This window comes from Giraffa tippelskirchi, chromosome 5 (assembly GCF_054371585.1).
Source record: "Giraffa tippelskirchi isolate mGirTip1 chromosome 5, T2T-mGirTip1v1.2.pri, whole genome shotgun sequence".
In the NCBI taxonomy this organism is placed as follows: Eukaryota; Metazoa; Chordata; class Mammalia; order Artiodactyla; family Giraffidae; genus Giraffa; species Giraffa tippelskirchi.
This window is the reverse complement of record NC_137279.1, coordinates 29,965,038-29,981,954: the sequence shown is the minus strand read 5'-3', so window position 1 is coordinate 29,981,954 and position 16,917 is coordinate 29,965,038. Positions and strand designations below refer to the sequence as shown.

The 16,917-nt window shown below is 61.0% G+C and overlaps 1 protein-coding gene across 3 annotated transcripts in view; it reads left to right on the top strand.

Annotated features, from left to right (window-relative positions):
- Positions 1–16,917, top strand: part of MEGF6 (multiple EGF like domains 6) — a 100,913-nt gene that overhangs the window by 39,973 nt on the left and 44,023 nt on the right. For 2 of the 3 annotated variants that reach the window (XM_081493100.1, XM_081493099.1), the window contains exon 5: positions 7,609–7,731. The exons of the other annotated variant lie outside the window; for it this stretch is intronic. In XM_081493100.1, the coding sequence (XP_081349226.1) occupies positions 7,609–7,731 (123 nt within the window). The remainder of the gene's footprint in view (positions 1–7,608; positions 7,732–16,917) is intronic. 3 annotated transcript variants of the gene reach the window in all.

Below are 16,917 nucleotides of genomic sequence, written 5' to 3'. Positions count from 1 at the left end.
AAGCCACCAGCTCTGTGGTCCTTTGTCACAGCAGCCAAGACACTCTGCCAGCACCTCTGACGGTGGCGACACCCTGGGGCTCTGGCCTGGCTCCTGGTGAATTTCCCCTTCCCCTGGGTCAGAGCTAAGGCCTGGCCTGCAGCACTGCCCCCAACCCACTGTGGATGCCTCCTGGCCTTCCCAGCCTGGCACTGCTGGGAGCCACCTTCTCCCTCACTGGCTGGTGGCGAGGGCTGAACCCAGTCCTGTGTTCATCACTGCTCCGTGTATTCCCCATGGCATCTGCCCCCCAAGGCTGGCTCAGAATCCCTCAGGGGTCTTCCCTTACCAATCTCAGGTGCCGGAACCCCCACCCACAACACACAGTAGGTGCCTGGGAAGGGGGTCTCTGGGGTGGGGTGGGGTGCACATGCTCCAAGGCAGGCCCAGACCTGTGCAGAACAGGGCGCCAAGCAGACATGTTGGCCTCAGAGCAAGTTCGCTCAGGGATCCCCACTCATCCCCTGCCCCCCGAGGGGAGGGGCCGGGTGGGACACGGGGGTGGGGGGTAACATTCCTGGGGAGAGAGACTTGGTCGGTCCTGGCTGTGTGTCCTGCCCTAGGAGGGGGCTCCCCGTGCTGGTCCATCTGTGCTGGTCATGGGGATGCCTTGGACACTCCTCTCCCTTCAGGGGGGCTGGGAAGGTAAGGAGCCGCTTACCCCTGCCTGGGGAGTTGCCTTTCCAGGCCCCTTGGAGCTCAGGGTTGCCCCCCACTCCCACCTCCAGCCCCTCTGTCTCTGTTCCTGGAGCCCCACATTGCTGACTCCCGCCCAGCTGGTTCTCGTCACTCCTCCCAACTGAGATTTTGGGAGCAGCCCTGGCCTGTCGGGTGACACCTGGCTGTAGGCAGGGAGGATTCTTGGCCTCCTCAGCAGGCAGGGCCTTGTAAATCCTGGCTCCGACAGGTAGCCTGCGGCCTGGGTGGGCGGTGGGGGTGAGGGCCGACTGTCACACAGGGCCAGCGAGCCAAGGCCTGGCCAGGTCCCTGCCTGGTGGGCTGGGCGGCCTCCCCTTGTGTGGTCTTGGCCTCTGTTCTCAGCATGAAACTTCCTTATCCTCACAGGTTGGGTGGGGGTTCCTTGGCTGGGCCCTGCCCTGGAACCACATGCCTTGTCTGACCTGCTTCACACCTGAGGGGCTCCCAGGCCCACCATCAGCCCCAGGCCAGGCCAGGTTTGTCCCAGAAGGGACCACATTCCCTCCTGGGTTCCTGGTTCCTGGGAAAGAGACTGCCAGGTGGCTGTTTGAGTTCACTTCATCTTTACTTCACCCTACCCCGAGAGCCCCAGCCCTGCACCCAGGCTGCTGGTGGGTGGGCGGGGGGTGTGGAGGCCACCTCTCTCAGAGGGGGCCCCTCTTATTCTCCCTGAAGGTTGAGGCATGTGCTCCTCAATCTGCATCCCTCGGTCACCAGATCTGCTGGAAGGTCAAGGGCTTCCGAGCCCTAGTCCAGGCTGGGTGGCTGCTGTGACTTAGGGCCTTTGTAGAGTTGCTGCCACTGGAGGGAGGACCCTGTGCTGGGGCCAGCACTGTCCAGGGGCCAGGGCCCAGGCCCCTCTTCCTGCCGTAGCAAATCCCTGGAGATGTGTGTGCAGCGTGGGGGTTGGTTCAAGGAGCATTTTTTGAGGTGAAATCCATGTAACACAAGATTGACCCCTTTGCAGAACACAGGTCAGCGGCATCAAGCACACTCACAGTGCTGTGTTGCCACCTCCTGCATTGCCCTGTGGATGGGGGGTGAGAAGAATCGAGAGCCAGCTTTGGGGATCATCATCCATACCCCACGCTCACCAGAGGCCTGGCTTGGGGGCCAGAGGCCTCTCCGAGCTGCCACCTTGCTCCAGAAACAGGCAGAAGCTCAGTCTCCCCGGAGGCACCTCGGACCCCCTCCCTCGGGTTGGGGGTGCTCCTGGGCTGGTCATCTAAGAAGCCAGGGTTTTGGGGCGCCTGCCTCCTGAGCACTTGCTGACACTTCCTGGAGCAGAACGCCCTCCTCCAGCTACCAGCTGGGCCCTGGCTGCAGCTCCAGGCCAGGGCTTGACCTTCGGCCTCCTGACCTTGCCTGGGCTCAGGCCACCCCTTCGACAAGCTGGAGCATCGGCCTATCAGGTGACCAGGCCACTGGGCTTTCAGGGCACACCCCGCCCGCAGACTGGCTTTGTGAGCAAGAAGGGTGGTTGGTCCCCGGGTGGTTTTCTGGGCTGGGTCATCACCCCTGTATAATTCCAGTCTGTGTTTGACAGCCGGGAGCTCGGATGGGGTCCTTGAGGGCTGGCCAGCTGAGTCACTTTCAGGGAGGGTGAGGGCTGCAGGGAGTAGCTGTTGGAATCTGGCTCACAACTGTGGCATTGGAGAAGACTCTTGAGAGTCCCTTGGACAGCAAAGAGGTCAAGCCAGTTCAATCCTAAGGGAAATCAGTCTTGAATATTCATTGGAAGGACTGATATTGAAGCTGAAGCTCCAGTCCTTTGGCCACCTGATGCGAAGAACTAACTCACTGAAAAAGACCCTGATGCTGGGAGAGATTGAAGGCAGGAAGAGAAGGGGGCGACAGAGGATGAGATGGTTGGATGGCATCACTGACTCAATGGACATGAGTTTGAGCACACTCTGGGAGATAGTGAAGGACAGGGAACCGTGGCGTGCTGCAGTCCATGTGGTCATAAAGAGTCGGACACAAGTTAGCAACTGAACAAAAACAATGACAACAATGCCCTGCAAGCTGACAGATCATTCTGGAAGCAGGAGGATTGTGGGGCAGCCAACCTGGGCCAGGACTTCCCAGGATCAGCTCCCAGAAATCCCAGGCAGCCCCAGTCTCCACACCGAGGCCTGGAGCCCAATGCACCCCAGTCTTGGGTCAGGAAGGAAAGGTGGGGTGGGGTGCCTCTCTGTCTCTCCTTCCCAGCCCCTCTGCTGCTCGCCTCCCCGGGATTTTGGCTGAGGCCCAGCTGCTGGGCTGCTGCAGTTCCCTACCCTAACCTGGAGGCTGGCTGGTGGGGGGGTGGTCATTGCTAGCCCTCCCTTGGCAGGGCAGCAGGCTGTCCTAGAGTACCCACAAGACCCACAGCTACCCCCATAACCCTGGACTGCCCCCAGCCTGAATGATCTGCTATTTATTTTGGTTTCTGAATCAGCCATACTGATTCATACAGGATTTAGGGAGTCTCACTCAAAGAATATTCAAAGTATGAATGTGTTAGTCATGTCCGACTCTTTTCGGCCCCATGGACTGCAGCCCATCAGGCTCCTTTGTCCACAGGGATTCTCCAGGCAAGAATACTGGAGTGGGTTGCCATGCCCTCCTTCAGGGGATCTTCCCAACCCAGGGATCAAACCCAGGTCTCCTGCACTGCAGGCAGATTCGTTACCATCTGAGCCACCAGGGAAGCCCCAAAGAGTGTTCAGACTACCGTACAATTGTGCTCATTTCACATGCTAGCAAAGTAATACTCAAAATCCTTCAAGCTAGGCTTCAGCAGTACATGAATCAAGAAATTCCAGATGTACAAGCTGGATTTCGAAAAGGCAGAGGAACCAGAGATCAAATTGCCAACATCTCTTGGATCATAGAAAAAGCAAGGGAATTCCAGGAAAAAAATCTACTTCTGCTTCATTGACTACGCTAAAGCCTTTGACTGTACAGATCACAACAAACTATGGAAAATTCTTAAAGAGATGGGAATACTTGACTACCTTATCTGTCTCCTGAGAAACCTGTATGCGGGTCAAGAAGCGATAGAACTGGACATAGAACAATGGACTGGTTCAAAATTGAGAAAGGAGTACATCAAGACTATATATTGTTACTCTACTTATTTAACTTATATGCAGAGTACCTCATGTGAAATGCCAGGCTGGATGACTCAGAAGCTGGAATCAAGATTGCCAGGAGAAATATCAACCTCAGATATGCAGATGATACCAGTCTAATGGCAGAAAGTGAAGAGGAACTAAAGAGCCTCTTGAGAGTGAAAGAGGAGAGTGAAAAAGCTGGCTTAAAACTCAACATCCTTCAATTAAAAATAAATTAATTTTAAAAAGTGAAAAAAAACCCTCAGCATCAAAAAAACTAAGATCATGACATCAGTCTCATCATTGCATGGGAAATAGATGGGGGAAAAGTAGAAACAGTGACAGATTTTGTTTTCTTGGGCTCCAAAATCACTGTGGACAGTGACTGCATCCATGAAATTAAAAGATGCTTGCTCCTTGAAGAAAAGCTATGACAAACCTAAACAGCGTATTAAAAAGCAGAGACATTACTTTGCTGACAATGGTTCATCTAGTCAAAGCTACGGTTTTTCCAGTAGCCATGTATGAATGTGAAAGTCGAACAATAAAGAAGGCGGCTGCTGCTGCTAAGTCACTTCAGTCGTGTCCGACTCTGTGCGATCCCATAGATGGCAGCCCACCAGGCTCCCCCGTCCCTGGGATTCTCCAGGCAAGAACACTGGAGTGGGTTGCCATTTCCTTCTCCAATGCTTGAAAGTGAAAAGTGAAAGTGAAGTCGCTCAGTCATGTCCGACTCTTAGCGACCCCATGGACTGCAGCCTATCAGGCTCCTCCGTCCATGGGATTTTCCAGGCAAGAGTACTGGAATGGGTTGCCATTGCCTTCTCCAAAGAAGGCTGAGCACCGAAGAATTGAGGCTTTCAAACTGTGGTGCTGGAGAAGACTCTTGAGAGTCCCTTGGACAGCACGGAGTTCAAACTAGTCAGTCAATCCTAAAGGAAATCAACCATGAATATTCATTGGAAGGACTGATGCTGAAGCTGAAGCTCCAATACTTTGGCCACCTGAAGCAAGGAGCCAACTCATTGGAAAAGACCCTGATGCTGGAAAAGATTGAGGACAGGAGGAGAAGAGAGTGACAGAAGGTGAGATGGTTGGATGGCATCACTGATTCAATGGACATGAGTTTCAGCAAACTCCGGGAGATAGTGAAGGACAGGGAAGCCCAGCATGCTGCAGTCCATGGGATAGCAGAGTTGGACATGACTTAGTGGCTGAACAACAACAGCAACCCCTTCCCCACAGGTACCCAGGAGGCACAGGAGGTGGGGGGCACCTATTCTTACGAGTTCATTCCACTGCTATGTGGGCTAGATGCTGGAGTTATAGCAAGGAGCCAACAAGGTCAAGGCACCATGTCCTTAAGGCATGGGTCCTGAGGGGCTGAGGGTACAGCGGTGCTGGTCCATGGATGCTGTGAACTAAAAGCATGGCCTGTAGCTGCTGGGGGAGTCAAGCAGGTGCCCGTTTCCCTCCCCCACCCCCACCACCCCAGCAGGGACTTGAACCTGATGTGCAGAGTCTGGGCGGTTCCCCAAGCTCTCCCCTGCCCTGACTGGTGTGTCCCTTACCTCTGTATCTCCCCTTCTCCCCAGCTCCAGCCGTGTACACGGCAGGTGCTCAGCAGAGGGGAGCCTGCTGAACCTGCCCAGCCCATCCCTGGCCCTGGGCAGGGTCACCTCCTTCTCAGTCTGCATTGCCATTGCCTGGGGACAGGGCACGGGAGGGCCAGGCCCCTGCCTGCTCTGCTTCTCTCCAGGAGGCCCTGGGGGTGATGCCTGTGCAGTAGTCACAAGGCATCCTGTGGCCCCCTTCCTGCCAGCCTTAGATGGACCCCGGGAACCGACTCTAGGGGCGCCCAGCCCCCACACTGAGGCTGGCATTGTCTAGCTGCGAGCAGATTCAGGGGCTGAGCAGCCTCCTCAATGCAGAGATACAAGGGGCTCGGCTCAGTGAAGCGGTGGAGGTGGATGCCCAGCTGAGCTGAGGTGCTTGGCAAGGAGATGCCGGGGGCAGAGGGCAGTAAGGGCCATGCAGATGTGGTTGGGCACTCGCAGGATGGCATCTAGATGTGGGTGGAGGGACGCAGCAGGTGCCATTGTGAATTCCAGACCCTGAGCATCAGCACACAGCGCCTTTCTGTGGGCTGAGAGTCCTGGAGCCTTCAGGTCACGTTAGCCCCGTCACTAGCATCCACAGGGTCAGGGCAGGGTGCCGGAAGGCAGCTATGAGGCTGACCCCACCCTGGCGGCGGTGCCCAGGCCCTGGGGACCCTGCTGTGTCAGCAGCTGCCAGAGGGCGCCTGGCTGGCCTCCTGCCCTGCTAGCTGCCCAGCCACACAGCCCGAGTATCAGAATGGGCCCTAGGGCCTGGGAGTGGGGTGCCTGGGGGGGGGTAGGGCCCTCGTACCTGGTTGCTGCCCGCTGGAGGGCCTGGCCCCTGTGCCATCTCCCCAGGCTAGGCTGGTGGGGAGACCCTGGGCACCCAAGTTGTGACCCCCGGGCTGGGCTGAGTGCTGACTGGCCCTGCGTAACTCTCTAGGAATTCCCAGAAAATTCCCAGTGTTAACCCCACAGGCTGGAGCTCAGGGTGACATTCCAATGCTGCCTTTCCCGTGGGACCTGGCTGCCCCTGCAGCCTGAGCCCGGCTCGGGGTCTCCCAGGGACCCTTCCAAGGATGTGCCGGCAGAGAGGGGAGCTGAAGACATTGGGGGCTTGGGCTCGGGGACTGCAGCCCAGGCTGGTCTGGGCCTTGAGCCTCCAGGCGGGGGGTGGCATTTCCAGCAACTGCATCCGGTGGGGCTGTCCTGGCACCTGACCGTCCATGGCCTGTGGCTCCTGGGGGTCTCTGCTTGCCTCTGGGTCACATTCCTCATGAGACTGGGGGACCCCTCGCCTTTGATGTTGGGGTGCTGGGAGGACAGAGCTGAGCCTCCTCAGACCTCGGGCTTGCCACACAGCGTGGGGCTAGGGCTGGGCAGAAGGGCCTGGGCCCCTTGTCACCCCACACCCGAGAGGTGTTCCAGAAAACGAGGCACCCAAGTTCCCCAGGACCTGGCTGAGTGTGTGGGGCCATGGTGCTACCAGCCCCTCGTGGGCGTCCTGGGCACCCCCGGCCACATGCCCTGTGGCAGGGGAAGTGCTACTGTCCTGCACCCACAAAGGCTGAGCAGAGGACAGGGGAGCTGTGGGCAGTGTGGCCTCGTGGATGGGGTCTCCTGCCTGCTCTGCCCTCCACCCCAGAGCCCAGTGGCATCCCCCCACCCCAGGCCTGACTCACGTGCCACAGGGTCCCAGCAGACCAGAGTGGGGGAGACCTGGGCCGGGCTGGGGGCACATGGAGCCTTCTGCCAGATCTCAATCAGCTGTGGGGTGACAGTGGGAGCCTCCTCTTGGCTTCAGTGCTGGGGGAGGCCTGGTTTCCCTGGCAAACCCACAGCTGGACGGAATATACACAGGAGCCATTCTTGGGGGGATGCAGGCAAGTGAGGATGGCTCCTTGGGGAGCAGGGCCCACTCCTGTGCTGAGCTGTACCCAAGTGACGTTCCTGCCAGGTCACACCAGGACACCACAGGACCACGGGTGCTGGGCACAAGAGGGACCTGGTTGGCGGGGCGGCCCCCCAGCTGCTGGATGACTCGGCGGGTCCCCCTCTCATGAGGCCTGTCTGGAGGGGTGAGGTTTGCCCGTTTCTGCTGGGCCTCGTGTGTCGTGGGGTCCTGAGCTTCTTCCTGTCCCTGTGCTGGGCTCACCCGTGTCTCCCCCTCGCAGATGTGAATGAGTGTGCCACCGGCAACGCAGGCTGTGAGGGCGAGTGTCACAACACCGTGGGGGGCTTCTACTGCCGCTGCCCGCCTGGGCGCCAGCTGCAGGGAGATGGCAAGACCTGCCAAGGTAGGTCCCTGGCCCAGCCCCCCGCCCCCGCCCGGCTGTGGCCCCAGCGTCCCTGCCCTGGCTGCTCCCTGGGGCTGCCTCCTCCCCACCCCTGGGCTGCTCCGAGGAAGGTCCTGGGGTGGCACCCAGATCCCTGGGGTCCTCCCTGCCTGACTGTTCCCCGCACCTTTGGGAATCCACGTTTCCCCTGAAATGAGCCTCAGTGGGTCAGAGAGCCTGATGTGAGTGGAAGGCACCCTGGGTGCTGTGCTGGGGGCTGGAGATTGCTCTGCTGGTGGGTGGGGAGAGGCAGGTGGTGGGCCAGAGATGCAGCTGGGGAGGGTGGGTGGGCGGCTGGCAAGCCCGAGTACAGCTGCATGGCCCCCGCGAGGGTCACAGGGCAGGCTGTGTGCCTGGGTGGCACGGGGACGCTGGGGGGGCACCCTACCCCTGCAAGGGCTTGCTGAGGCCAGTCTGGAAGTGGTCATCAGCTCTGGGCCTGTCACAGCTCTCTGCCATGGCTGGCAGGCTGGCAGCAAAACCAAGAGCAGACAGAAGGAAATTTCCTGGATTTGGGGGGAGAGAGAAGAACAGATTAGCTTAGCATTGAGGCTGGGAGAAAGCAAAGGATGGGGTGGATGACATGCTGTCCCTCCTTGTCCCCCACACTCCCGCACCTGCACTCCCCAACCAGGCCCCCAGCCCCAGGACCTGGTTGGCAGCTTGGCCCCCGAGAGCACACAGGGTTGGGGCTGGCGGGCATCTGCGTTCCCTCCCCTGAATCGTGTCAGACAGCCACTGTCATCTCCCATCTCTCCAAACTTCCTTTCCTGAACAGAATTCTGTCTTTGGTTCTGCCAGAGACCAGCTGTGAGCCATCCCTCAGGGTGGGGGTGATGGCAGGATCACAGCCCACTGGGCTAGGGGTCTGGGAGCGGGGGGCAGTCTGCCCTGGCTGGGGTGTTCTGCAAACCATTCTCGTTTCCAGCATGTCTTCATTGGAGGGGAAACTGGGGGTGGGGGCAAGTGCAGCAGAGAGGTGGCTGTGACCTATTGTTCACAGCCCAGGACCCGGGGACCTTGTGCACGTTGGGTGACAGGAGCACAGACCAGTCACAGACAGAACCAGAACCAGACAGAACCAGACCACGTCACCCACCTGCGTCCCGGTTTCCCCTTCTATGAACTGAGCCCCGCTGGGCTGGCAGGACCCACCACAGCCCGTGGCCCCATCCCAGGGCACAATGAGTGCAGGTGGAGTTGGGGGTGGGAAGGAGTGCCCCTTCCTAGACCCATGTCCGCTCTCCTGCCAGTGCCCCCTAAGTGGGGGTGGCTGCCCTGGTGTTGAGAAGGAATCGGGCCTAAAACCTGCCAGGCCCGGGGCCATCTCTCCAGGAGCCTCAGCCCCCTTCACCCACTCCCAGCCTCTCGGCCTCTTCCTTCACCCACTTGGCCTCCATGAGCCCCAGGGATGCCTGCACACAAGACAGAGCAGCCCCCCAACCACAAGAGACAGAGCAGCCCCCCAGTGTGTGCTCCCGCACGGAGGTCTCCTGGCCTTCCACCCACTACAGATGCCCCTGGGTGAGGGCCCTGCTCCTGCCCACCACTGTCATTGGTGCACCACCAACCTCGCAGCCTCTCTGAACCTTTTCTTCTATACTTGGGGTCCCTGCCGTGAGGCATCCCTAGCTCAGTGGCCTACATATAGGGCTGGACTGGCCCACGGGTTTCCCGTCCCTGACCCTTCTGGTCCTCAGAACCCAGAGTCTGCAGGTGTACAACCCAGCCCCTTGTCAGTGCCCAGGAAGCTCCGGGCCAGGGCCTCAGGGGCGTGTTGGGGCTGCCCGAGGGCTGGGCGTCTTCTGACCTGTGCTCTGGGCCGCCCAGTGCTGACCCGGGGCTCAGTGGCCAGAAGCGGTCCTGGAACGCAAGTGCACAGCTTGGCCACTGGCTGGAGCCCAGCGCAGGGTCAGCAGGCCCGGCCACGATGCCTTCCCTGGAATTCCTTGATTTAGAAGGTCTCAAGGACAGGTGGGTGAGGTGGTCACCACCTGGCAGCTGGCTGAAGGTGGGGGTACTGAGAGGAGCAGGAGGGGGCCAGTCAGGGGGCTGCCCTCACCCTGGCGCGCCCACCCTGTCCTCCCTTCTGGCCCCTTCCCGGCCCCCCGGGAGCTCACTGACCGGCTCCGCGTGTTTGGGATGGCTGAGGCTCCGAGTCACCGCGTGGCTGAGAGCGCTCTGCCGAGAGCCAAGCGCCTGCTGCTTTCTCTGTCCCTCAGCCAGCCCCCGCCACCCCTGAAATCGCAACTCCGGCCAGTGAACGGGGCTCTGGGGGCGGCCGGCTGGCCGAATGTGAGCAGAGTGGACAGGAAATCAAGATGTTACCGCGGAGGACAGGCCAGCCCTGCGCGCTCACACACAGGGCCGCGTGCCGAGTTGCTGGTGGGGTGAGCCCAGAAACCGCCCCAGTGATTAATCGATGCTGTAAAACACCGAGCACTGGCAGAGGCACCTGGCCGGAGAGGGCCTTGGCCCCTGCCCGGGGAGCAGCGCCAGGCCAGTGTGTCTGTCATGTTCTTAGGGGGGGCATCTATGGCAGGAGCCCTGCTCCCTTCTCCTGGGAGGCACAGGTGCTGGGGAAGGGCGCATTGCCAGGTGAGGCTGTAGCCCACTGCTGCTCCCGCAGCGTCCTCGTAGGGTGCGGCCTCTGACTGGTGCCAGCCCTCCCCCTAGACCCACGGGCAGGTGTGCTCAGACCTGTGCTTTATGGAAAAGGTGGGTCCTGGGGAGAAACGTGGACTCCACCGTCCAGCTCCCATCCCAGATGCCGGGGCCCTGAGCTCCTGTCCAGCACCACCTGGCTTTCCATGTCGGCCCCTCTGGGAAGGCCCCCCCAGGGCCAGACTCCAGTGTCAGCCTCAGCTCAGCGCTTTGGGGAGCTCTCAACCTCAGCCTCTTCCTCTGGAAAGTGGTGCTAATGACACCCTTGGCTCTTAGGACCCCTGAGAGGACTCAGTGCCTGCAGCAGGCTCCCTACGCCTCAGGGGCTGCAAGGGGGCACGAGGGATGGAGATAAGAGGAGCCCCAACCTAAGCTGAACTCCCCCACCCTGGCCTGAGGCCCTGAGCCCTTCACCCCAGCCTCACTGCCTCCTCTTGACCAAGGTCTGCAGGGACTAGCCTGAAGATCTGGAGGGGGGGACCAGGACCCCACATCCAGGGCCATGATGGGGATCAGGACCCCCAGGGGACCCTGGCAGGTCCTTGCCCTCCCCAAGGCACGTTCCCCCTCCTCACTCCCTCCCGCCGTGCTGGCTGGGTCGATGCTGAGTCTCAGTGAGGTGGGTCCAGTCCTTCCATCAGGCTGGGTGGTGTGGCCTGAAGGTCTTGGTGACCTTGCTGTGGGGAGGGCTTTTTGGTCCCATTGTGAGGGGGAAATCAATCCTGTCGGTTGGAGAAAATCAGGGTGTCTCCCTGGGATAGACTCCAGGGGTGGGGGGCCACCTCCCAGGTCCAAGCCTGAAGGGCCAGCCTTCCCTCGGTGCTGGAGATGGAATTCTTCCTGAGCCAGTTCCATGATTCCCACCCCACTGCTGCTCCCACCTTCCAGGAGATCAGGAAGGGCTGGGAAACAGGGCAGCAAGTGACTCTCCGGGTAGGGTGGGGGTAGGGGTGGGGGGATGAGCAGGGAGCAGCCAGTCCGGCGGGAGTCCTCAGTCCAACATGAAAACGGCTGGGTCTTGCCTGGGGGCTCAGCGTGTTCCCAACCCCCACTACTCCTTGGCTATGGGGGTGTCCAGTGCAGAGCTAGGGTCTTTAACGGGGTGTCTGTGAGAAGCCCATGAAGGGGTCAAGGCTTTGAGAAAGTAGAGGTGTCCTGTACTCCAGCCCCCTGGCCCTGGCTTTGGTGTCTGCGTGGCCCCCACAGTGGGACCGACCCTTCTCAAGAGGGAGAGGGGCTGCTCCAAGGCGTCGCACCCAGGACATTGCAGGCCGTGCTCCTCACCCCGTCTGACTTGGCTGTTGCCGCAGGCTCATCCCGCTTGGGTCCGGGTGGGAACTCAGTCCAGCCTCATCCGACCCGACAGGGATCCTCTCTCACACTCGCTTGGGCCGACCACTGCCAGGTCCTGTCTGTCCCCAGGGAGAGTCAGGAACGTGGGAAGTGACGTGTCCTGATTAGGAAGCCCCTGGGGCTCCGGCCTGGGCTGGGAGGGCTGTGGGCTGACCTGAGCCAGCTGTGCTGTCCTGTGGCTGTGAGGGTGGGGGCAAGGGGAGCCGCTATGGACTCTCATCCTGGTGCCCTGGGCGGGGTCCATCTGCACTTCCCTTGGCCCTTTGTGGGGGCTTTCTCTGAATCTCCTGCTGTGGCAACCCTAGGTGGCAATGCCTCCTCAGAGGGAGTTTCAGAGCCTTTAGTCCTAGGAGGACTTTCCACTTCCTGGGGACCCAGCTGCCTGAGTCAGGAGAGTGGGGAGGGTGGCAGGACTCTTGTGGGGATGTGAAGAGGCGCCTGGCCTGCCCAGCCCGCACTCCACGCCAGGGCCTGGCTGCAGCCCCACTCGCCAGTCTGCTCAGTGCTCACAGCACCCCGTGGTCCCCATCTTATGCAGAGGAGCAAGAGGCCCAGAGTGGGCAGGAGTGCATTCAGGTCACACAGCCAGGTGCAGCGGCCCTAGGTCCCACTGAAGCCAGCGCTCAGGCCCCATCTAGGGGTGACCTACCGGCCTCTCGGGAGCTGGAGAAACTGGAGGGGCTGCCTGCTCATTCCACACGGCTTGCACTAGCAGTGTCCGGTGCAGCGTGGGCATCTGCAAATACCTACTGAGTGACCTGCCCCTTCCAGATGAGACCGAGGGGGGATGCCGGCTGGGGGGCTCATTGCACTCCTGTGGGCCGAGCAGCCCAGCGTGAGTGAACTTGGGCCTTCAGCATGCAAAGCCCTGGCCTCATTCCTGCGAGGCCCAGGATCTGGGCCTTCCCAGGCCAGGTCCTCTGGCTGGCTGTGCTCTGGACACGAGCAAGGAGCCTGGCCCTGGCCGCGGTCCCTCCAGGCAGGATGGCAGCATTTCCGAAGAGGCAGCTGTCCCAGGGCCTCTGCTGTCAGAGGTGCTGAGAGGTTGAGAGCTCTTGTTTCCCAACTCTGGCTCGCTCATCCCTCTCATGAGCAGATTCTGGCAGGTATGTTTCTGGTTAAGGCCAAGGCAGGAGACAACAGCCCTCGACATCAGCCGTCAGAGCCAGCCGGTGACAGGAGAGAGGCCTGCCCCCCTCGGGCCTGCCTGGATCCCCGAAGCCCAGGCAGAGGCCCCGGGATGGGCAGTGTGCAGGTCTTTGCGTGGTCACCATCTGGGTGCCCACGGCTGCCTGCAGGACTGGACGCCGGAGCAGAAAGGCCGATTCTCTCCCTGGGCTGTGACCTAGAACAGGTGTGACCCTCGGAGGCCACAGTCCTCAGACTTGGCGCTCAGTGGGAGGAGGCAGACGCATCCTAACAGTGAACCCCAAAGTGCCCAGGACCCTGTGGCCAGGGCAGCTGCCGTGAGGAGAACTAGCAGAGAAGAAGGGCTGGAGGGGCCCCAGCAGAAGAGTTAGCTGGACTGGGGGGCCCCTGGGCCAGGGAAACGGAGGCTCCAGCAGCCCCTGTCTTCCTGTATCCCAGGGGTCCCAGCTCTGCTCCCAGTGGTCCGGGGGCTGCAGCTGAGGGATGGGGGCAATTCGGGGGACTTGGAGCTAGCAGGGGCCCGCAGCCTCAGGAAGGCAGGTACTTCCCCATCTCTGTGACTCCTGAGAGTGGAAGCAGCCCCTTCTGGCTGGGCTGGAGGGAGGCGGGCAGGCTGAACGGGGAGGGGTGGTTCAGGTCCTCATTGCCTGGCTCCGGGGAAGGGTGGGTCCCTGCCCTGCCTCTGTCTGGAGGGTGGGAAAATTCTTGTCCATCACCCCTGGTCCCAATAGGCCCTCTTCCCCCGGCGTCTGGCCTCCTAATTGGATTCTCCTGCTGTCTGTGTCTCTTGGCTGTCTCTTGTCTCTGTCTCTCCCAGCGGTAATGAGGCTGGACCTTCCTGGCCACACCCTTTATGTTCCCCAGCTCCCTCACCCCTCATCCCGCGAGGTCGACCTGGGTTGGGCCTCACCCCCATCTTATCCCCTCTCTGCTCCAGACCCCGCTGGGCAGCTGGGCTGATCCCACAGAGCCCTCAGCCAACCCCCCAAATCCCACGGTCAAGTCCCATCGCTCCCCAGGGTCTGGCCAGAGCAGCTCTGGGTGGGGCCAGGCGGGGAACCTGCCCCAGAATGCAGAGGGGAGGGTGTTGCTTCTGTCTGGCGAGGAAACAGTAAAAAAGATAAGGCAGGATGCCTGTAACATTGAGACCTGAGGGGCTGATGCACCCCCGGTGTAAAGGACTTGTAGGGGGTGGGCGTGGGTGCCCAGAGTGAGGATGGGAGGTCCAGTCCTGTGGGTTAGAAAGTGCGCTCTCCACTTGACGTGGACAGCGGCCGGCTTGGTCCTCTGTCTGTGCAGCAGTGGCCCCGAGGACTCAGGGGGCGCCATTGGGGCCTCAGAGGCAGGGGCAGCCATGGCGGCTGTGGCGGCTGCAGCCTGGGCACCTTGGGAGGTGGCGAGTGCTGGCTGATCTGGGTACCTGACCAAACCTGGCTGCTGCCTCCACGACCCTGGTGTTCTGTGAACAGGTTTGGCCTTTGGATGGGACAGGGTCAGCGGGGGAGTGACCGTGGGGGCCGGAAGTGGGCTGTCCATTTGCTGGTGTGTTTAGACCTCCTGGGTGCCCGCTGTAGGCCAGGCCCAGGACCACAGATTTGGCCAGACCCCTTGTCTGGCACTCACCCTCTTGGGCCTTTCCTGCCTCTGCACCAGCAGCCCTGCATCCGCCCCCAAAGCCCTCCAACAAGCCATCTTTACGTCCCTCCCTGCACGTGTCCGAAGGCCACCTCCTCCAGGAAGCCTCCCCGTCACTGCTTTCACCGACTCTCCTCCGCTGAGTACAATTTGAACCCTGGAGCTGTCCCCTTCTGTAGTCACTGTTCCTGGGCAGCTCGATGTCCCACATGAGAGTCAGGCCTCGGCGGCTGTGCCCCATGGTGGGGCTGTCAGTGTTGAAGGGCTCAGGTGCCCCCAGGGTCAGACCTGGCCTTACCCTGAACTTCACATGGCTCAGGCCACTAAGTGGAGGCAGCAGAGAGGGCCTCATCATGTGTGCACACACATGTACACGTATGTGGGGGCCTCCAGCGAGGCTCGTGTCTGGCCCGCTGCGGGTGCCTCGGTGGGGTAGCCAGGCCTTGGTTCCTGGCGCAGGGCAGGATCTGTCCTCCCTCTCAGCCGTCTTGTCTCTGGAGGAGGGTACGTGTGGCAGTGACTGCTCTGTCCTGGGCTCTCCTGGGGCGTGCATGTGTGTGTGTGTGTGTGTGTGTGTGTGTGTGTGTGTGTGTAGAGGGGGCCTGGCCCCAGCCCAGGGCAGATGCAGCCAGGAGCGGCAGCTGGGCTCTCGGAAACATCCGTGGTTTCCATTTTCCTTCCTTTGGCTCAGTGAGGGCCCAGGGTGGGTAATGAGTTTACCATGAGGCTGACGCCCGGATGACTCTTGGAGGCCAGGCCCGGCCTCCACTCCCAAAATAACACTGCAGTGGTGGCCCTGGGACAGGAGGTGGGAGGGACATTCTGGAGGCGGTTCTCCTGGGCCTGTGTGGGGCCACAATGGACCCCAGCTGAAAACTGACCTCCTGGGCTGGGCTGGGCTCTGGCCATCTAGGTTGGAAGCAACCAGGCAGGACATTTGTCCCCTGGGGGGACTGGGAGGTGGGGAGGGGACTTTTGGGCTGAGAGGCCTTGAGCCCCCAAAGGCAGATTGCAGAGAAACCTGAAAGGGAGGCCTCCTTCCAGCACCTTCCTGGCCCACTCCCCTGCAGCTGGGGGCCTCCCAGGGGCCATCTGTTTGCTGGCCAGTCCCTCATGTGGCCCCAGTGCCCCTCGCAGCCCCCTGATGGCTCCCACACTGCTTTCTCAGCCATCAGGGTCCTCCAACCCAGCCTCTGCCCAGCACCGCCAGCCTTGCAGCCAGTCACGTGAGACTTGACTTCAGCAGGAGGTGCTGGTGGAGACAGGGCCCTGGCCTGCAGTTCCTCTATGCCCCACCAGCTTGTGTGGCTTCATTCTGGGTCTGCCTGTCCACCTGTGAGTGGGCATGGTCCAGCGCCAAGCCTGTGAAATGCCCGGCACAGAGGGCAATGTAGGTGGTCAGTGGGTGGCCAGTGACAGCTACCCCATCCAGCATCCACCGTGCCCATGGACTGTCACCCTCGAAAGAAGGGCACCTTGGGGTCAGGGCGGTGACCTCTGGGGCCTCTGAGAGTCTCTCCTCTCTGTCACACACACAACCTCACCTGCCTCCAGAGGATTTAGCTCCTCCTGAGAAGTTTAGTTTCTCCCCGTCCCCCAGCCAGACAGGAAGGGTCAGGGATTCCCCCCGGCCCGGGATGGGGCTTGGTCTCCTCGTGTCCCACTGGAGGGCCTCCTCGTCCCATGTCTTGACCCCTAGGAACTTGGGTGGGAGACGCAAGGCCACCCCCCAACCCCTGTAGGCATCGAGTGCTCTGAGGCCCAGCCAGGCTCCCCCAGCACCTGCTCTACAGCCAGAGGCCAAGATGACCTCCCCCTCGGCAGGTTGGCAACAGGCCGCAGGGCAACTGGGGCCTCGAGAGGCCTCCTGGAGGGCTTCCTGGAGGAAGTGTCCATAGCATCAAGGGACAGATACCACAAGTGTGGGGAGGAATTGCACCTTGTTCTGCTTCCTGCTGACCCCAGGGACATGGCGGTCCTGGCCCTGAAGCCCCAGTTCAGGAGTCTAGGGTGAGACGGGCCCAGCACTAAGGGGGAGCTGTAGCTTTGCGGGGGCAGCATGGGGCCCTCTCCCCAGCCTGGGTCCTGGCAGAGGAGCTCGATGGCTGCCTAGCTTGGAGAGGAAAGCTGGAGCCGGCCTGGCGGGTTGGGGTGGGGGGGTCCGCTCCTTCTGCTGACACACAGACATTCCACTGGGCAGAGACACCAGCCCAGTCTCCACATCGGGAAAGCATTTCCCAAACAGCTTCCAGACCACAGCCGCGCGCCTGGGTGTGCTTGGTGGCATCAGGGAGGCCAGTGGGCCCTGCCTGGGCTGTGGTGGTTGTCCACCATCGTGCTGTGCCC